The sequence below is a fragment of the Neolamprologus brichardi genome, chromosome 1 (assembly GCF_056152115.1).
Source record: "Neolamprologus brichardi isolate AB-2024 chromosome 1, ASM5615211v1, whole genome shotgun sequence".
Taxonomy (NCBI): Eukaryota; Metazoa; Chordata; class Actinopteri; order Cichliformes; family Cichlidae; genus Neolamprologus; species Neolamprologus brichardi.
This window is the reverse complement of record NC_142104.1, coordinates 15,990,783-16,012,805: the sequence shown is the minus strand read 5'-3', so window position 1 is coordinate 16,012,805 and position 22,023 is coordinate 15,990,783. Positions and strand designations below refer to the sequence as shown.

The window sequence follows — 22,023 nt, the reverse complement described above, 5'->3', positions numbered from 1 at the left end:
TCCCGCTCTCTATCGACCCCCTTTGCTCCACTGTTCATCTAGTTCAGAATTTGAGGACTGCTTTATTCCGAGATCAATAATCAAAATTTCATCTTCTGACTGTAAGATTGTCTTTTTCGGGAATCGGAATCTCACCGAGCCACGCCATCACTTTCTTTCATTTGCATCCAGATTAGCTGTCTGTCTGTGTGTCCATCATTCCTTCCTTCATTCTTTCTGACACTTCTTTCCTTCATGTGTGTCTACAACAATGTTTTACAGTTCCTACAAACAGTTACTCAGTTTTTCACTTCTCCTCTCTGTCAACATGTCAAACACGACCAGCTGTCTGTCAAATTTCTCACAGATACAATATGTAGACCAAAAAAGTCCCAGCTTTGAATATCAATTTTGAGGTTGCATATTTCTTCACATTTGCATCACATAATGAAGAAGTGGGCTTTTTTTTCATTATTTGTCTGGTTTTCTTAATCAAAGCAGTTGGAAACTAATGTATACAACGTTACGTGTCAAAAAGAAATTTGGGATACATGGAGAAAATGTGGAATAATTATTGAATAACTCAGCTCCAGATTTGTGATCCTGTGGAGAGTTACATGCTGGAACAATGTGTTGAGGATATTAACTTCTGGAGTTATACACATGCCTGGGCATCTCATGGTGACAACAAGCCGTGTCCAAATTCACTCCCACACTGACTGATTCATTCCTGCCTGTATGACAGACAGGCAGCTGTTTACTGAGCAGTAAAGTGACACCATCATTTTGTGAAGCATTGCACAAAGTCAGTTTCCACAATTATAAATGCAAGGATTTGTTCTGAAATATGCTATAATGGGTGGTACAGGCACTCCTCTTAAAATCTCCAGCTGGGAGTGCTTAAGAGTGCAGCTCCGATGCTTTGGTTGCTATGATACGGAATATCCACAAAAAGAAATGTGTTGCCAGTACCTGACTCTAGATGACTGATGCTTACTTGGTGGATTCAGAACAACAAAATCTTTATATCTGCATTATTATATTATATATATCCATATCCAGAGATGGGCAGTAACGCGCTACTGTAATCCAATTACTTTTTTCAAGTAACGAGTAAAGAAAGGGATTACTATTGCAAAAACGGTAATTAGATTACCGTTACTTTCCCGTAGGAACGCTGCGTTACTGCATTACTAAAACTGTGATTTTTTTGCGAGAATGTCTCATGACAGTGACGTAAGCAAGTGCGACGTTCGTGACAACAGCTGTGTGCAGATCAACAATGGATCATATATCGAGTGCGGGAGAGAGTATGAGCATGCAGCGTTTAAAGCGTGGAAGTACTGACCTTACTTTATGTTTGATTCCATAAAAAGTGACAAAAACATTAGCGTCCGTTGTGTGTGGGAAGAAAACCTCTTTTTACAGCAAAAAACCCCCCTAAACTTCCAAGCAAGCAGCTACGACGTAATGGGAAATTCACAGAGAAACTCGCGGATTCTTCCACTGACCGCTGCGGCACACCTGCACCAGGGTAAACCTCCGCCTACCCTACTCCTGCTTTACAGGTGAAAATAGAGCAAAAGGACCGCTAGTCTTTGACTTTATTTATTTTCTGCTGTGTTTTACTTGCATCTATTTGAAAGACTGAGTGTAAAAACACACAAAAAATATATATTTTATGTGCTGGAATGTGCAGAAAATAGGTTTAAATATTAAACTAATTTCTTCCAGTCAGTGAATGTTGCATATAATTAAATTTGTGCTTGATGCATAAAGTTAAAAGATTAAAACTAATAAAACAAGTTTTAAAAAGGAACTTTTCCATTTGATTACATTTTGTATGATGGATTATGTAGAAAAAGTAGAATTGGGCTGAAAGATCTATCGCTTTATCACCTATTCAGGTTGTAAATCGTGTTTTTAAAAAGTAACTAAGTAATTAATTACTTTTGAAAATAAGTAATCAGTAAAGTAACGGGATTACTTTTTTGGGGAAGTAATCAGTAATTAGTTACTGATTACTTTTTTCAAGTAACTTGACCAACACTGTCCATATCACAACGCACCTCTTTGACAAGAAGCAAAAAATGCTTGATACGGGAAAAGAAGAGGAAGTTTTCTTACATATCCATCCATGGCCCAGTTGTCATTCTTAAACTTGCTGTAGTAGTGCTCTGTTGGCCCTTTCACCTGGTAGACCTTCAATAGCAGCTGGTTTTCCTCTGACTTGTAGGTACCTGGATAGAGATAGAGAACAGTTAAATATACAAATAGCTTGGCTAGTGCCTTGTTTTTTTGTTAGCAGTTCGAACGTTAGAAAGCGGTTAGAAATGCAAAGAGAAAGACACAGAGGCAAAGGTGCAACTGGAAATTGAGAAGTGAAAAGACTGACAGAAAAGTTGATAAGCAAACAGGAAGAAGACACTTTGACACTGTTTAATGATCATACTCTATTTTCTTCACCAGACACATGACACATTACGAAGGAAAAAGTGACATTTACCCTTCAGCTACACGTCTCTACTTGGTTAACTACACAACACAAAACTGCTGCTGTTTAATATGACAAGTCCATTTAAGTGAGACATCAGAAATCTAAGATGAAGTTACTCGACTGGCTGACAGTTAAATTCCATTTTTTACCAACTAGTAATTTTTTTAACACATAAATGTACAGTTCATATAAATTAAACAGAACAGTGTTAATATAAAGGAACGTGCCAGATTTAACTCACTGACAACAAAGTCAGTGCTATAAGAAAGTTCAGACCTTCACACCGTATAAAATCAAGTATTTTTAACTTTTTTCTATATTTGATGAGATTGTGTCACTCTGTATTTCTTTATATTTTGCTGGGAAAATGGGTCCAATGTAAACATTGGAAATAATAGGCAAAAAAGGGAGACAAAAACTTAAGAGCGTGATAATCACTATTTGGTATGACCACCTTTATTCTTCAACACAGCCAGCAATAGTTCTCCAAGTTTCTTAAAGGGCATTCCAAAGGTCTTCTTTGGATGTTGGCTGCCTTTTGTTCCATTCTCTGTAAAGATGATCCCACACTGCTTCAATAGGTCCGGGGTTTGAGGAAGACAATCCATGACTCAGTGTTCCATTGTGATCTTTTTAATGCAAGTATGCTTTTACTATATTGGAAGTGTGAGTGGGATCACTGTTATGATGAAAAATTAAGCTCTTGCCAATCAGTGGCTTTCCAGGCGTTACTGTATGGTCGATTCTTGACAGGCATACTTCCATGAAACAATTTCTGATCCACTGAACGGCCGCATGTATCTCTCTGGTCCTGTGTCAGAATTTTGCTCTATTTTTTTCCTATTCCTTAAGGACATGACTTTCAAATAATGTTCATCTGCTGTAGATAAATTATTTGGTCCTTCACTTCCTTCTTTTGTCCTCTGTTTGTCCTGGTTCCTTGTTGTTTTAAGGACATACTGCACACCATGTTGAGATTTGCCAAATTTGTGGCAGCAGCTCTTTGGGAATCACTTTGTTATTGCAAAAATACTATTTTATGCCTGTTGAACTGTGTTACTTTTTGTTATTTTTCACAGATTCAGCTAAAGAAAGGGGAACAAATTATGTGCTTCTGCAACAGGCTGCTAGTAACAAAGTGTCTAAAGATGCTATTTAAAATTGACTTTTTGCCACATTTGTTCTGTGTATATAAAACTGTGGTTTATCCCTTAAGTAAGGTGCCTCCTTTGTGCTTGAATGAATTGTCAGCCAGTCCTAAGTGACTTTAAAATAAATAAATAAATCAATGAACATTCTTCTGGAAATGGTCAGGTGAAAGACCATTAAAAAAAAAAAAAAAAACACGAGGCCGGGCTCCTTGGAAACAAAATGAAAAGAAATAAGTGGTGGCTCAAGACTATTGCACATCAGTGTATTTCAAATATAATTTATGACTTGTAATACTTACATCAGCCTTTGTTTAACTGAAGCAACAAACTGACTCAAGTGTTTCTTGGTTCTGTTTTATGTATAAAACTGCATTAATGTGTTTCACACAGTCTGAAAGTAGAGCACTAGCTCCTCTCTAACAACACTCAAAGCAAATTTATGAACGTGAATAATAAATTTTCCTTTGAGTGCTTCCTTTCTTGTTTTACCTGACAATCTGATGGACACGCCGCTGGCTTCCAGTAATGTGACGTTGACTCGACCACTGGTATCATTGAACCCAGTAACTGTAAAGGCAGTGGCCTGTCTCTTCCCAAGGTACTCATAGAAGCCGCTCCACTCAGAGTTCGGAGAGAAGACATCCACTGGAACTGCAATGAAGTCAAAGGCACAAAACAGGAGGAAATCTAAAGTTTAGCATTTGCACTTGCTATCAATATCATTAATGTCACACTGTTTTTTGGATATTTTTGTCAGCTATAATCTGCACCCTTTCCCTGTTAACACTAAATAACATTAAAGGTCACAAACAGGGAAGAAACATTTATTATTATTAGGATTAGTCTTAAATATTTGACAAGACAAGACACAGCACTTCTACCTTTTAGTTACTTCGTAATTGAACAGGCCAGTGTGAGTTTGTCTGAATCCTACATTTAGAAACAGGACTTCTTTAAAACACAGCAGCTGCAGGATTCATGGAAGATCAAAACTGTCTCCTTCTAAATGCATATATTGATTACAAAATCCTACTTAAAACCCATAAGGCATTAAGTGGTATTTCACCTGAATGTTTTCACTGATTTATTTGCTGCATCTCAGCTGTACTTCACAGCATTTCACTGTCATCCTATAAAATCAAAAAGCTCTGTGGAATGAACACTCACTGCAATCTCAATACCCTCTTTGAGGAATACTTTGTCTCAATCTTGTTTATCAAAGTGCAATTTAATGAACTCTGTTACAAACATGGATAACACGGTACATTTGTGGTGTAAGTGAACTCTGCATACCACGAATCTTGTTCTTTTGGACATCTGTATCTCCTCTGCCTTTGGGATTGACTTTGACTCCAACTGAAACATTAAGAAAGCACAGAGATAAATGCTGTTTGCTTGACATTTAAAGTTATGCAGAGAGAGCATTTGGTAGATTTGGGAAAATATAAGTATGTGACGGGACTGAGCAAACAGGAAAAGCACATGTTAAAAAAACCCATTATCTAATTGCTTTTTCATTGCCATGTGCTACTTCAAGACAAGAGACAGAAAACTGCTGGCAGTCCATTTCCTGTCTGGGTATTATTGTCTTGTTGCTATACACTTGTATATCACAACATTCACAGCCATCAGTTCCTCATCTTTGAGAACAGATAGCGCTATGAGTATGTGATAAAAAATATCAACAACAACAACAACATTCACACGCCTGAGGCTGATTTCCCAGAGCACGGAAATAATATTAGTGTGATAAGCTGTATTTATCTTAAACCATATGGGAATATGACATCCATTCTAGATTTTAGGCAACATATCAGCACATTTTACAAGCAGTGCATTTTCAAGATACAATCTGAATACCTTTGCAGAGCGGTGGTTTTCCTGACCATCTACCATCACTTTTACAGGCTCTGTGCTCTGAGCCCCCAGCCAGATAGAAACCTTCTTGACAGGTGTAGATCAGAGTGTATCCCAAGGTAGGCAGGTCCATAGATCGAACATCTACATTACTGGGGGTCTCTGGCTGTCTGCATGAATGGGCTGAGTGACAGGGAGGGGAAAGAGCAGTTATCATAAACACATCCATGCTTTAGTTTAAAACATGATAGGAAGTTTTTCTCCATTAAATTACAAATACAACCACCAACATTGACTTGAATTAGCTCAAGTTGTTTTTTTACTGATGTGCCAAAGATACAAATGTGATTGTGCACGGAGTTTTTCCTTACCTATACACTCAGGTTGAGTTCCACTCCAGGTCAGGTTTTCTAGGCATGTTCTTGTCGTTGAACCGAGGATGTGGTAGTTTTTGCGGCACTTGAAGGAAATCTTACTGCCAACCTATTTATCATAGAAAGCATGATAAAAAGTCTTCCCCCAGCCTCTAAAACTCAATATAGTGATCACAATAGTCATTCATCTTGAACGCACCGCTAAAACCTTATAGCACATCCATTTTTCTACCTTTTGTTGTGATCATGAAGTTTATCAAACATTTAAACTTCGATTTTTGCTCCTGCATCACGTGCTGTGTCTGTGTTGTTCTACTGGTGTTAGTAGTCCTCCTACTCTTTATAGAGTTGTCAGGGGAAATATGATATGAAGATGATATCCAATTATGCCTTCACAAATTGAAGGATTTGCATGTTTGCTTAAACTCCATTAAGGATTGGACAGCCAATATATTCCATCAACATATTCTTATCTCTTCTCCAGACAGCTTGGTGCAAAGATAAAAGAACCTTAAAAACTTTGAGCGTTAGCTTTTCCCTGGTGTTTACTTTTCACTTGCATATGAAGTCTCTGATTCTTGGTTCAGACCTACAGTACTTAATCTCATATGAGGATGCATGCATTTAGGCATTCTCCTTGCATTGCTGCTACTGACGTTTAACAAATTGTGGTATATTGTTGCAACATCTGAAAGTGGTAGAACATTAATGCCATTTGTTCACAAGTTATGCTGAATTTTCTTTTATATAACACTTCCTGAGATACTTGTAGTGGCCCTTCATCATGTTAATAAAATATCTGCAAAACTGCCAAAGTTAAACATTAATCCCATCATTTTAGTAAAATAAAGTGCTTACTTTTCACAATCTTTTATCTGAAAGTGCATACTTACAGTATAATATTGAAAAAAGGAGTTAATAAATACCTCTTACTTGAAAAAAACTTCAGCTGGTGCTATAACGTTCTTACCTGAATAAATTAGTGTTCCAGATATGTAATGAATTATACATATGTTTTATAGTGCACTAATAAATGTTTCTTACTTGAAAGCCTTGGGCCATGACTGGGATACCATAAGCTGGAGTTCCTGGATCACGACAGCTGTTGAAGGCTGGGTCTGCAAATACATTCACACAATGAACATTTTTAGAAATATTTATATCTTTTACAGTCTTTTCAGTGTCATACACTTACCGGTTACTTAGTTAGGTACACTTGTTTAGCTGGTTGTTAGTGCAAATATCTAATCAGTAAATCACAGTGCAGGGCCTCAGTGTGTTTACTGTAGGCCGGCAGACATGTCCATGTCTATCAGCCTACAGTATATGGACCTGTTGAATTTCAAACTGAGCATCAGACTTTGAATGACACATGGTGTTTGGTGCCACAAATTGCTGCTCTGATGGGATTTCCCTGCACATCTGTAGGGTTCAAAAATGCCTTGTTGATGCCAGAAGTCAGAGGAGAATGGCAAGATGACTTCAAGCTGATAGGAAGACTAACTCAAATAACTGCTTGTTACAACTAAGGTATGCAAAAGAGCATATCTGACTGCACAACACACTGAAGCAGATGGGCTACAGAAGCAGAAGACCACACCAAGGCGCTGCAGCTGGTGCAATGGTGTGGGGGTACCATTCGTCCCATTTGTACCAAATGGACACCACGGACTATGTGACTATTGTTTACCCATCTTCTGATGGCTTGTTTCCAACAGGTTAATGTTATGTCATGAAGCTCAGATCATCTGAAAAATTGGATTCTTGAACAAGACAATGAGTTAACTGTAGTCAAACAGCCCCCACAGACATAAGATACTATCAGTCTAGTATAGCACCTTTGTGATGTGGTGGAACGGCAGATTCAGATCTTGGATGTAGAGCTGACAAATTCGTAGGGGTTGTGTGATGCTATCTTGTCATTATGGCTCTGAGGAATGTTTCCAGCACCTTACTGAATCTGTGCCATGAAAAATTAAGGCAGTTCTGCAGGCAAAAGTGCATCCAGACCAGTACTTGCAAGGTGTAACTAATAAAGTCTTTTTTTAAATTGATTTTTGAATTATTGGTAAGACTTTAGGGACTTAACACAGAAGATTATTCAATGCCTCACCCCTATCAGAATACATTACAGTAAATATTAAATATTAAAGTCTTAAAAAGTATAACTTTTCTATGTAAGTACCCAGTTAGTACTTAAATCTGAACAACATGCAGTAACATAGAAAAACACAATTATTTTTAGCAGAAAAACATGACAGTAATTCTGTGATGGCTGTGCTGTTCTCGCAAGACTGATTTAATTTCACTTTTTTCCTTGTAATTGTACAACTTGTTCCAAAATAAGCTCCACACTTCCAAAACAACAAACACAAACACCTCAATTTCACATCAAAAAGTGAAGGACTGCTTTACAAGATAAAATCTTTAAAGAAACCAAATGTTGACATCAAAACTACACACTTCATCAGTTGGCAAGATAATATCTTCAGCTCTAGGTATGCAGGAATACTAATGCCAAGATGTGAATATGAGTAAGCTCTACAATCTTGTTTACCAATAATCTGATTTCACACAATTTTAATCATAATATGATAAAATGTTTTCCTTTGCAGTAGACAAACTGTTCATCTAAAATTGTGAAACTACTGGAATATGTATTTATGATTTATGTAAGCATTCTGTTAATGTGTCTAAGTCTTTATGCATGATTTTCTGTGTGTAATGCAAAAAAGTGTGTTGGGAGCAATATACTGACCAGATATCTCAATTTCGTTTAACAAACTGACACTAATGCATTTATAAAAGCCCAGAAAAGCACTGAAATCTTACACTGTTTTCTGTAAATGTCATATCATACATGATAGGTAATTTTAACTTGTTTAAGCTGACCAGATCTCAGTTTCCTGACATGTGGAAACAAAAAATCTTCTGGATGTTTATGGTTTCACGCTGGACTATCATCAAGATACTGTAAAAAGTCCTGTATCCAGTATATATGAAGTATCTACATCTAAAGCTGAAGCAGCATCTCTGTTGCATTCCTATATACATCATGGGGCATAAATATGAAGTCAGCATATTGTTTACATTTAGTTACCTATGCAAGCTGGTTGTTGGCCACTCCAACTTCCATCTGCTTGACAGACTCTGGATGCAGAACCTACGAGCAAGTAGGGGGCATGGCAGTAGAACCTGACCTCTGACCTATGTAGGAAAGAAAATATTAAATTATAATACAAACCCCAAAATTGCACAAAATTAGGCAGTGATGAGGAATGTTAATTAATTCATCATCTTATCAAAGGGGTTTTGAAGTGAAAAATTAAATTGTGGCAGGATAACGCAAGTAAATTAGTTGCTGTGTAGAGCACAGAATGTAGGAGACATAATACAACTTTTATTCAGTAGCAATTCAGTTATGCCATTTAAAAAAAGAGAATGTATTTCAAGATAGTCGAGTCCCCATTCGGCCATGTAACACTTATGATTATAACTAAAAAGCATAACCACATTATACACTGAACTACTGTGACTTATTCATTAACTTATAAACCACTGACCGGTACGAAAAGATATTTCCCTCTCTGAAACCTCCTCCAGGAGAGCCAGGATCACCACATAGGACAGCTTGAAAAGACATAAAAATGACGATTAGGACTGTGTACTGGTGCACAGATCGGTTAAAAATGCTAAAAGGTAAACAGTAATGTGCATCAGCATGCTGCGGTGTATAGTATATGCAGTGGCACGCTAACTTACGCAGACATTGTGGGACGTCTCCTGTCCAAGTCCCATTCCCCTCACAGGTTAACACAGCAGGAGTGGACAGCTGATAACCGTGGAAACAGCTATAGCTAATACTCGATCCCCATGAATGGTCGGTCCCTTCCACCTTCCCATTCTGTACTTGAGGGGGAGGTCCACACTGGATCACTGAAACACATATAACAGCATTATATACAGAAAAATAAAATAATAGGAAATTAAACAGTTCAAAAGATAACATGAGCTAATGCACCACTGCAACACATGTCTAGTAGTAGTCTTGCAGAGCTGGTTGTAAGGTTCATGCAGTATACAACATATCCCGTAACAGAGGTGACTGTTAGGGTTCATGAACCAATTAGAAAGGAAACTTTCGAGTTGACTTGGAAATAGCAGCTGGGGGTCGAGAAACAAAGCTGGAAATTGAACAACTGGAAAAAGGTCAACACGACTTGAGACTACAGGTGGAGGTGAAAATACATCCTTAGATGTGAAAAAGAGCATAGTCTGCAGATGACTGCAATCACCACTATTTGGATATGTACAGAGTTAAAGCAGCAGATGACCCAAATCGCCACGTTTAGGTTACCGAACCAAAAAAACTAACCGACGAACTGAGAGTTTCTGAAACACTTCTGCTTCACAAGACTTTTCTTCTGAAAAACTCACAATAATTAAAAAATATCCATTTTATAAATCAAACTACCTCTAACCATCACCTTGAATGATTAAATGGACTGCATACACCTGACTCCGTTTAGCTTTTGCCATTTGTCATTAGCCTTCGGGCTCAAAAACTAACAATACTGTGAATATTAAAATTAAATATTCAGTAGGCATCCAAGCGGCACAGTGATTTGTTTGCGTTAAAATAAATAGTGTTTTTCATTCATAGAAGTAACTGAAGATCTGACCATATTATTAAAAAATGGACACATAAATGCAAATTCACTTAATTATTCTTTCCAGTGTGTACATGAAGCTGAGCGCACAGAGCTGCTGTTCATGTAATGTTAATGACTCACACAAACTCAGTCCTATTTAGAAAATCAATTTTGTAAATGACAGTTTATGTAACTAATATTGGGATTAAATTGTCCTACGCATCACATAGGCAAGTATGCATTTAAAAAAGCATTTGTTACACACAGAGAATTTATTTCTGTGATGACTGGAGGTTAAAGGATTTTTTGCAAGATTTTAAGAAACTCGCTGTGAGTGTTCATACATGCAAGAGCATTTTTATGTAGCTGGATATGTGTGCGTTTAACTTCATAACACTCCGACAAACATCTCTGCGTGTGCATGTGCCCGACTCCCCACGATAATGATAACCATCTGCATGGTTTCAAACATCTAATAAAGCCAGTGTAATTCTCATCTAACCAGGAGACAGATGGTTTCATGCTCCATTCATTCTGCTATGATGATATACAATAGACATACCCACACACACACACACAGAGATAGTGGCAGACAGGCACAGAAACATCCTGTATATACAGAGGACAAAGCAATAAGCAAGTATTGCGCATAAACACATGTAATCGAGAGTAAAAAAATAAGTATATAAAACTATCTGTAACTATACTGTATACAGATTTAATTTTTTCTTGTTCATTTTTTGGAATATTTTTCTGTTCCTCTGTTTGCATTATCATCACTCTTTCTGAAAAAAGTAAAATCAAATCAAAAATTAATCAAGGACACCTTTTGCTAGTACCGAGTTGGACCCCTTTTACCTTCAGAACTGTTTTAATTCTTTGTCACAGAGAATCAATGCCATATTTTGGCATGACAGTATTACACAGTTGCCGAGAGTTATCAGCTGTGCATCCATGATGTGAATATCCTGTTCCCCAAAGGGACTCTACTGCATTGAGAGCTGGTGACTGGGGAGGCCATTTGAATCCAGTGAACTCATTGGTATGTTTAAGAAGTGATGTGACCTTTGTGACATGGCACGTTATCCTGGTGGAAGCAGCTATCAGAAGATGGGTACCCTGTGGTCATAAAGGCACGGACACGGTCAGGAACGCGTTCTTCCAGAAAACGGCCGATCACAGTTATTTTCTCCTTTTTGGACCATTCCCTGTAAACACTAGAACTGGTTGTGTGGGAAACTGGATTAGAAGCTTCTGAAATACTCAGGCCAGCCCATCTGCCATCAATAACTATGCCAGGTTCAAATTCCCTAAAATCAAAAGTTGGACAGTTTGAACTTCAGCAGGTCATTTTGACCATTGCTTTGAGTTGCTATTGTTTAGTTGGCTGCTAAGATATGTATTAATAATAAGGTTAATAATGAATAATAATTCATGATATTAACAATAATAATACCTATAAGTGCTTTGGAGTCCTTAGGGACTATGTAAAGCGCTATACAAATACAGGCCATTTACCATTTTTTATTAATAATACTTCATCAGGTGTACTTAATAAAGTGACAAGTACGTGCATTTCATTTATAATTCTGTGTTATTCTGCCTATGGCAAGCTAATCAACTGGTTACTTCTGGCTATCTATCTCACCAGTGTTGTGAAGAAGCCTTCACCTCCCCAAAGCCATCCTTCCAGCCTTAGAAAAAAATTATATTTCTCCACTCTACAACGTGTCCTTCTTTGTCCCATTCAAAACAAACCTACGCACCTGCACACAAATCAATGCCAATTTCTTAAAGTATGTACATGATTCATCGTTTTATTGTTACGTGACTGTAGGAATAATAGCTGGTGGCTAGCCAGCAGTTAATGAAGTTTCAGTTTCATCACAGAATGAATGTTTTCTTCCGCCTAAAAGCAACTTTGTTGTTGGGGAACAAACTCTAGCTGACTAAAACAGAGGAATGTATTCTTATTGACTTGAGCAGTTAATATTCCAGACCAATATTTCTGTGGGTCTCTGATGCCCCAAAACACTCGGGTCTGTAATTGAAGGTTTCTGAACTCTTTTATTTCCTCTTTGTCTCTTTTCCTTGTTGTGAATTGACTACGGTGGCTTCACAACCCAGAGGAAGAGGACTAACTCTCATCCCTGCTTGCTTATGCGCCTTTGCTCTTCCCTCCATCATTGCGCTTGCTGACTCCTTTCCCGATCCTCTCTTCTTTCCTCTCACGTCTCCACACTCTCTTCTTTCTTACACTCTGGTCCCCTGCCTCCTTTCTGTCTGGGTACTCCCCCCCCCCGACTCCCTCTAACCCTTCTTTGCTTTCTCCCTGCACTTCTCTTCGTTGGCCTTCTGTCCCAGCTCCAGTCCTCTTTTATCCTCTTCCCCAGCTCTCTTGGTCTCCTTCTCACACCATTACTGCCTCTCCCTCCTTTTGTCTTTTAAGCATATCTCTCTTGGTGCAATTCACCCAACCAACAAATTTTATGGGCTTAATCCCTTTTCTCACTGTGTGTTTACAGGTTTGGGGGCAGGTATTGATTTGGCTCTTTGTTTCTCCCATCACTCGGTTCCTTTCTCACTTGCTTCTCCTTTGCTTTCTCCTTGTAGCCTCACTGATGGCTCATCACATTCACTGTTTTTCTTTTTTCATTTACTTGCTTTACACTCTTTTTCCACCTCCCAATTTCTTTCCCTCTAAATCTCTGGATTATGCATTGTGTGTCACTCTGTATTTTTGTGTCTCTCTTCTCTAATCCATTGTTTTCTTCCGATACACCCCTTCATCCCTTACCGCCCCTCTCCTCCTCCTAGTCTGCCCCTCTGTCACTCATTGTCATTCTTATGTCTAAGTCCCTTTGATTCCCTTTTGCCTGCAGTTCAATAGGTCCTTCATTAAATGTGTCTATGGGTGTCTGTGTGTTAAAAAGCTTTCGTCACAAAATGAGATCAAATGATCGATGAGGGGATGAAAACAGGGGAGTTGAACATGAGATGGGGAGATTTAGAAAATGAGAACTAAAGGAGAGCAGAGAGGAAAGACTTTTCTAGTCTATAGCCTGTTTCTACCTCTGTATCTCACTGGCTCGTTCCCATTTTTCCATACCATCTTTAACTTTTGCTTTTCAGTTTCCTCCCCAAGTCACATGCTCTATCAGTATCACACACTATCTTTTACTTCTGCTTTTCCTCTCTGCACCTCTTTCTGCTTCCCTCTCAGTAGCCTCTATCCCTGCTTTCTCAGTTTTTTTCATCTCAGTTCAAAGCCTCTCCAACTGCAGGAGCCAGCAGGAGATTTTCTGTTTGTGGGAAGAAACGGCAGGGTGGATCTCAGGAAACATTCCTTTTTACTGTTGTTGAGTATCATAGTCTAAACTCTAAATATGGCCCGTTGTAAAACTCTGAGCCATTTCAATTTAATGCATTCCTTTTTTATTCTCCCCTTTGTGTTTGTGGGAAAACAGAAGGTCTCAGGAAATAAACCCTGATTTAACACCCTGTTATAGTGAGGAGCAATGTTATTCTTCCTGTGGCCTAATCTTCCACTTCTTCCACTAATGTACTGTTGAATTCACAAGCTGTTATTTACTATACCAGTTCACATTGCAATACTGTTTTTCTTAGTTAAATTGCCCTTTGTTTTTGTGCTCTCTACCATTAACTACTATCACAATTCTTCATTGTTTGCTACCATTAGAAGATCTCATTACATTGAGATTTGACACTATAATATGTCGAGTCCATGTGCTTTTATTATTTCAATGCAGAATACAACACAACTTTTTATACTTTCTGTTCTGACTTACTTTCTTGAATTCTTTGGTTAGATTTGACCATTTTATAGACAAAAAAGATAGAAATGAAGATAGATAAAGCAAGAAATATCACAAAATTGTGTGGAAATATATTTATAAAAGTTATGTATATTATTCTGTTATTAATTGATATCAGAATACATGCTCATAATTTTAAATATCAGTTATAATACAATCTTGCCTACTGGACATCCTACATAAATAATATTGTACTGTATACAATGTTTACATTTTCAAGCCTCACTTAATTTATATTATTTTGCAATTCATCTAATTGAATTTTTTTTTCAGGTTTTATAGAAGTTTACATTTTCAATTTAATTATGAATCAAATTCTGGGACAATTAGCAAATGTTTTTAGGAAAGAAATCGGAATATTCTTGTTTCACTTTTTTGGCAAATCATAGACATTTACAGAAGGAATCCCTCATTTGTATTTTCAGATATCAGAAAATATTATCATATACCTTAACTTCTCCTTATAACCAGCGGGCTAATCTAAACAAAGCTTTGCATCAAAACATTGCCACACATAGTGCACTTATTAACATCTATATGTTACAAAAAACATTTATTATAATTCTCTTTTTTTTTTTTTGATTTTATAAAATCAGTCCAAAACAGAAATGGACATTTTCTTTCCACCAATCTAAAAGAAAACATGTTTTGTAAGCAAAATAGCTCAAAATCTCAGAACTGAACAGAAAAAAATTATTTCTGCATGTAAGCATGTAAATTTTCAACAATATTTATTTTATTTAGTTGGTTTAGTTTAACATTCCATGCTTTTATCCATAACTGTGGAAACAGTTATGTATTACTTCCTCATACCTTTACAGCTGGGTTTAGTTTGGTTCCAGGTTCCATCTTTTATGCAGCGCAGAACGTTGCGTCCATGTCCAGGTGGTTCCATCAAGTGACCGGGGTTGCAGCGGTAGATCACTGTGTGGTTGAAGTTAAACTCTCTTCCTATATAGATTCCATTGGCTATTGTCCCAGGATCACCACAACTGATCACTAAAGGAAGTAACAAAAATGTTATGGTATAAGTGAGCCTAAATCTGCCATACAGTGGTGTGCCAGTAAGCCTGGAGCTGTGGATGAGTGCAGTATCATTTAAAACCAAAGCGTAAAAACTGTGCTTTCTAAAATGTCATAAAAACTGTGCTTTCTAAAATGTCATAAAAACGGTGCTTTCCGTTTACTCGAATTTCTTTCTCCTTCCTCACTGTAACTTCCCTGAAGCACATTCCAACTTCATTCTATCTACCTCCCACCTCCTTCTCCCCCTTTCCCTACACATCTGTCTGCCTCTGTTAAACTTTACACTTTAAAATCTCTCACACAAGAGACCTTGAGCAGTTCTGAAGATACACAGCAGCTGCTTTCCCAGTCCCTGAACAATTTATGCTACTCTTGAACCATTTGCTAAAGAAAAACACTGCCATACATATAACAATAATGATAATATTTTAATCAGCGCTTCTACGCTGCGTGAGAATCCCATGCTGTCTGAACTAATCACTCAGACAGCAATGATCATCCTACCAGTGCAATCTGGGGGTTGTCCTGTCCACGTCCCATTGGTTGTGCAGTGTCTGGTGGTCAGGCCTGATGTTTTGAAGCCGTCCCAGCACGTGTAAGCCACTGAGCTGCCGAAGGTGATGCCATCACTGAAGACAATTCTGCCATGTGCTGGGGTGCCAGGGTTACCACAGGATACAGCTGAGGGGTGAGGAAATACCAATCAGCGTTGATTAAACTCAGCGATAATATCGGTGTAAGCAATACTGTCTTCCTGTCCCTCAGGGCTGATCAGCTGTGGGCTACAATAATGAGATTATCACTGGAGTCAGCTGGAAATAACACAAAATATCTCCTTGAGGTAGTGAAGCTGATTAATGATTAAAGGCTGTTGGGCTAGGGCGACCCCAAAGCTGAGCGCTCGTCCCCAGGTGAGAATTTTACTGCATGTTTCTGTCTCTCTCCATTTTCACTATCCAATCAAGGCAGAAATGCATAAAATAATGTAAAAAAGGAGTGTGTTCGATTGATCCTTTGCTGTTAATTACAGATGAATTACAGTTGTGTCGTAGGGAGTGAGGGGAAGTTGTTAAAACCCCTACATCACTAACTTTAACCTCGAAAAACGCCACTGAGCCAAGTACAACACCTGTAAAAGATCCAAGGTCAGGTGCTGCCTGGTCGTGCTTACTGTTTGCCAAAACATCTGCGAGGTACAGCAACTGTAGAGGAAATCAAATGATGGCAAGAAGCAGCACTGGGTCATGCAGCAGGACTGTGGAGCTAATTATCAGTCAATACTTGTGGACAATGTCCTTCCTCGGTCATCTTTGGGGAGAACACAGTTGCAGAGATGAGAGCACAGAGAATACAGAAATATATTTCAAGATTGGCTATGTGCTTGACATTGCAGCATTCATTAAGTCACACTGGTGTTCATGTTTACAGCTGCTTCAACAGTTCCTCTACTAAAGCCTATAGTGAATCTGAGGGGTTCCCTTTTATTTGGAAAAAGTCACCCTCTGTGATGTCTTCTTTTGAGCCACGGATCTTTTCTTTGTGTCTGAGCCGCAGCTGGTCTTGTAGATTGTAAGACAAAATTGTCAGGGGATGGTTCATGAATGCAGCCGGGAAAGCACTACGACTCTATCTAGTGAGCCATCGACCTTTAGTCTGCTGGCACAGCACATTAACAGAACCGACAGAAATTAGCAACAAGCCACAGCACATTTCCCTAATAAGATCATGACAGCTGACAGCCTTTAACAATCAAACACCTATTGATGGCATTCATTAGCCAGAACTCTTAAAAGCCTTGTTCAAAAGTACGTGAGACAGCGTGTAGGTGGAGCACATCATACAAAGCTGCATGTGTGTCTATGACAGCTATTTTTTTCTTTAAATCTGTGAGTAACAGTCTGTAGATGAGTGTGTATTTAATTGGAAGTGTGTATGGATTTCTTTGCATTTGTGTGTGTCAGTGACAGATGTCTTACCCTCTCTGAATCAGCTTTTAACCACTATTAGCTTAATGAAAAACAACTGTAAACAGACATAAATAATTACCTTACACAATCACAGACAATGGCGCACACAAACACACTTCTAAAGTGTGTGTGTGTGTCTGTACGACTGACTTGATATTCATGTCAGTTTTTCAACATATGCAAGCAAGTCAAGACTTACAAGAGGTTAAAATTAGAGACTTTCTGCAGTTTCTCAACCACACGCTTTCCACAACAGCTTGGTATAATTTCAGTTTAGAGCTCTGTGTCTTAAATTTCCAGCCATCTGTATTATTTTAAACACATACAGTCTAAAGATAATGATTTCCAACAGGAAGAAAAAAAACACATGCAATTTAGCAGCTAAATTTACGTATAACAGTAAGTACGCTTTGTCCTATTGTTAGTATACTGGTGACTTTTTGTGTCACAGGCACATAAACAAGCACTGATACATTGTGACTCCCTCTTCCTCGACCTAACAACTCAAATTGCTGCAAGAATAAATCGTCTATCCAATTGAATTTAAAATTTGCATCAGTCTACAGTGTAGACCATGTCTGCTTTACTCGGCCTGAATATCTGTGGTGAAAATCGGCAAGGCAACACAGGCAGCAGCTAATGGTTGCAGTGTCTCTACAGTTCTAGGGGGACCCACTTTAATTTTCCCTGGATTCCCATGGGTTCAAAGAGTGTCTTTGGAAACTGCTGTTGTCGACTATAGGATGTCGTTTATTAACACAGTGCTGTCATAGATCCAGCTTATTTACGAGTGACACACTTCAATCCTTTGTGTCTAAGCATGCACACAAACAAACAAACTTGAGACTTCATATTTTAAATTCAAGAATCGTCTTACATTATGCGTCTCTGGTGTTACATCTCTGAATTTTGAGAACATATGAAAATGTCCACTTATGGACAAACAACGTTGTTAATGATTTATTATTGGATTCTTGCTGCAGAATTTAAGACCGCAGTGAGTAACTGAAAAATCAGCAGAGGAATTACACTCACTCAATAGCCTATATAATGTTTATTTAAAAATTAATGGCTTTATTTAGGATCAAAATATGTACACATACTTTAGTAAAATTCACACTGCTACACAAACTCTGAAAAACGCTGTTTTTTCTTTCCTGTCTCTTTAAGCTGTCCTCCCAAATAGCCCAGCCTACTCTAATAGGTCAATCACAATGTGGCAAAGGAATGTTGGTTGTGTATCTTAATTATGTGATTACAGATATAACTCTGTAAGTGTCAGCTGGTAACACAAAAACCCAGGATGCAACTATGTTTGAACCAGAACCAGACCAAGAACATAGAGAGGGTCCTGCAGAGGTCAATAATTCATTTTGCATTATCATGCCCCAAACCGCAGTTATCATTTATTTTTCACATATGCACAAGTAGGGAGTGCCAACTAAAGTTTACAGCAACTTGCACTGTGGCAAGAGTGCAAAAAAGACTCTTGTCTTCAATTTTAGAGCCAGCAGCAAACCAAGAGCATGCTTTGCACGCCGATGAGAGACGTTGGAGATCAGTTCTGCAGAAGTGTCTCTAGCAAGCAAATGAAAAATGGCAGACTGCGAGGCAGCTGCTCATTAATATTCAACGCAATAAAAGAAATGGAAAACCCAAGAAGTGTAATATCAGCATTTGTAACATAAAACCTCTATATTTAACTCTATCTGTATCACATATGGGCAAAGTATGGTGGACCAACTCAGTCTGGCCAACATATTACAGTAATAAAATGAAGTAAAATTAGTTAACGAAGACCCAAAGACTCAATAAATATGTGTAATATCAATTATCCAATACGGGCTCTTCACTCTTACTTTATCTAAATTACTATGACTCTCACAAAAAATAAAATACTTAGGATAAAGATCTAAATGATTAAATCCATATATCACACAGACTTTATAAGCAAATCTTGTTTGGTTCCTTTTATATCAGGGTATATTTTTAAGGCAATGTTTTATAGAATCTAGTCTGAGACCCAAAGGTAACCTCAAAAGAGACAAAGACGACTTGCCATCAAAGTGTATGTTTTCAAAACAGACAGTTCAGCATGTTGTCACATTTAAATTTCTTGTATAAAGCAAGCAGCAGCCTTTTAAAGGCTCTATATAAATAGAATACAGATAAGAAGAGCCCATAAATATCTATCTCGAGTCAAGGAGAAAGTACTGCTTCAATTTTCAGCACTATGACAGAAAATAACTAAATAAATAAAAAGTTCTATATGCTGTTTAAAGTGTAAGCTGCAGTTTACGTTTCACTCAAGTTCAAGTGCCAAACTTTCACCTAACATGAGGAATATAAATGGTCATTTTGACACTTCCCACCTTGACAGACAGGCTGTGTACCACTCCAAGTGCCATTATGAAGGCAGGTCCTCTCGGCTGACCCAATCAGGTTATATCCTGCCTCGCAGCTAAAGCGCAAAAGGCTCTTGGTTTTAAATTCCTCTCCTCCTATACGGGCACCATGAGGAGGGATCCCTGGGTCTCCACAGATTCCAGCACTCACACCTACAGGAAGAAAGCAAGCATAAAGTTAATGTACCAAACTCAACAATGCTCTTAAAAACCAAATGAGTCCCCCATCCCCCAACATAATCCTGGACTGCTGCGACACAAACATAGAAACACATCAAAGCACATCAATTTGCACAGTGAATCCAAATACACTTGCTGCAGTCATGTCCATTAGTTCTAATAGGTTTTAGTGATTTTGTGCAACTAAATGGTAAAATGCTAGATCAGGAGGTCGTCTCTCACTGGGATCATTATGCTAAAAATACACGCAAGCTTTCATGCTAGAGGTCAACAACATCAACTAAACAGCATATGCACTGGAGAAATTGCAATGACACAATTTGCCTGCTTACCCTTTTCATATACAGTAACTCACACATAGATGCACATACTCAAACATGCAAACTTTGTAGAACTGTACTTTGCATTTAGGCTATACCAAATTGTTCTAGCATTAAAAGCACTGAGCGTGTTACAATTTTAGCAGCTTAAATTCTATCGGTAGGGATTTGTGAGTTTAACAGGGTACAGCGCCAAATGCAGTGTCTTGCATCTCAATGAGTTCTTCAGCTGCAGGATGTATTCTGCCCTGCTGAGTGCTCTGTTTTGAGGCCAGCAGAGTAAGCTTATTGCATTTCAGCTGTTGAGACTGTTGATGCTGAGTTTAGAAATGATTGGTTGTAGTGCTGTGGGATCTGTGTAACCCCAGTGTAGAGGAATGCTTACAACCTGAGAAGTGAACAAGGACTCTGCCACCTCTCTATTCCTGCCTGTTTCTAACATGTGCAGTTCAAGCCAGGAAATATGCCCTGTAGTATAAAGTGTGCTCAGTTTCCAGCATGTAAGAGATCATTATGTCTCTGTGTTTGTGATAAATTGCAGAGGTAACAAAAATGACATAAAATACTTTGTCACGATAATTTACACAAGCAAAACTGTCAAATGGTGGCATAGTCATACATTTGTAATGCAACAAAAAGCATATAAAACTGAACAAAGTTTTTTAACAGCTTGAAAATGTTCAAATAATTTCTCCCTTCATCTTTTTTTGTAGAACAAATGGGAGGACATGTGCGATGAAGGGCAGCGTGGTCATGGGGTGGTTGGTTCTCAGTAAGCTGGAAAGTAGGTAATTATAATCAACGATATAAACAGCTTGCTGCAATTTGTCACTTATTAAATTGATTAACTGATTTAAAATTATGGCGTCGCTTCTGGTATGTTATTCATGTCTGGAACTGTGGAAAGTGGAAAATCGAATCCAGAGATAAATATTCATAGAGCACAAGGACTAACTTTCAATCATAATATGACGTTTCTTAGGTGACTGTCTACCACTGTCATTTCCTCAATACAGTACATCACAGTCTCTGATCTAAAATCAAAAAACAATACGGTGAAGAATTGAGTGGTTCTGAAACACACAAGGAGCCTGTCTGTCAGTCAGAGATACCTGTCAGTTCCAGTTAATACTTCCCAGTATATTATGCTGAGGCAAAACAAAGATGTCTTAGTACTGACTTGCCTGTGGGGTATGGCTCACTGTTTTTGTTCCAGATGGGGTGTTGCTGTTTTTTTAATAGCTCAATCTTTTGTTCTCAAAAAACTCTTGTTTCATTCTTCAATTCCCGGGAATTCTACTGTTTTTACCTTTAATCAGTGAGTCTTTGCTATTCTGTAGCCTTTACTGGTACTGTTTACCATCTGACAAGATCTCTGCATAGTATGTATACACTAGCAGTTAAAAGTTTGGACACACTTTCACATTTTATGTTTTTTCTTCATTTTTACTACTTTCTACATTGTAGATACATATGGAAGACATCAAATATATGACACAAGATATATAGAATTATGTAGCAAAGAAAAAATTGATAAATAACTCTAAATATGTTTTATATTTTAGATTCCTGAAAGTAGGGACACTTTGTTAACAGCGCTGCAGACCCCTGGCCTTCTGTCAATGAGCTTTATGACGTAGTCGCATGAAATGGTTTCACTTTACAAGTGTGCGTTGTCAGGATTCATTTGTGGATTTTTTTTGCCTTCTTAATGGGGTTGGGACCATAAGCTGTGTTATGCAGGTTAGAATTTATATTATTGCAAGAACCAATCAACAA

At 38.0% G+C, this 22,023-nt stretch overlaps 1 protein-coding gene across 2 annotated transcripts in view; it reads right to left on the bottom strand.

Annotated features, from left to right (window-relative positions):
• The window catches only part of LOC102783723 (CUB and sushi domain-containing protein 1-like), a 448,866-nt gene that overhangs the window by 12,736 nt on the left and 414,107 nt on the right, over nt 1-22,023 (bottom strand). For both annotated transcript variants that reach the window (XM_035905239.2, XM_087837652.1), the window contains exons 60-71: nt 19,712-19,897; nt 15,877-16,053; nt 15,160-15,345; nt 9,621-9,794; nt 9,422-9,488; nt 8,959-9,065; nt 6,903-6,976; nt 5,856-5,967; nt 5,488-5,667; nt 4,921-4,983; nt 4,117-4,278; nt 2,107-2,219 (exon numbers count right to left, since the gene is read on the bottom strand). In XM_035905239.2, coding sequence (XP_035761132.2) covers nt 2,107-2,219; nt 4,117-4,278; nt 4,921-4,983; nt 5,488-5,667; nt 5,856-5,967; nt 6,903-6,976; nt 8,959-9,065; nt 9,422-9,488; nt 9,621-9,794; nt 15,160-15,345; nt 15,877-16,053; nt 19,712-19,897 — 1,601 coding nt within the window. The remainder of the gene's footprint in view (nt 1-2,106; nt 2,220-4,116; nt 4,279-4,920; nt 4,984-5,487; nt 5,668-5,855; nt 5,968-6,902; nt 6,977-8,958; nt 9,066-9,421; nt 9,489-9,620; nt 9,795-15,159; nt 15,346-15,876; nt 16,054-19,711; nt 19,898-22,023) is intronic.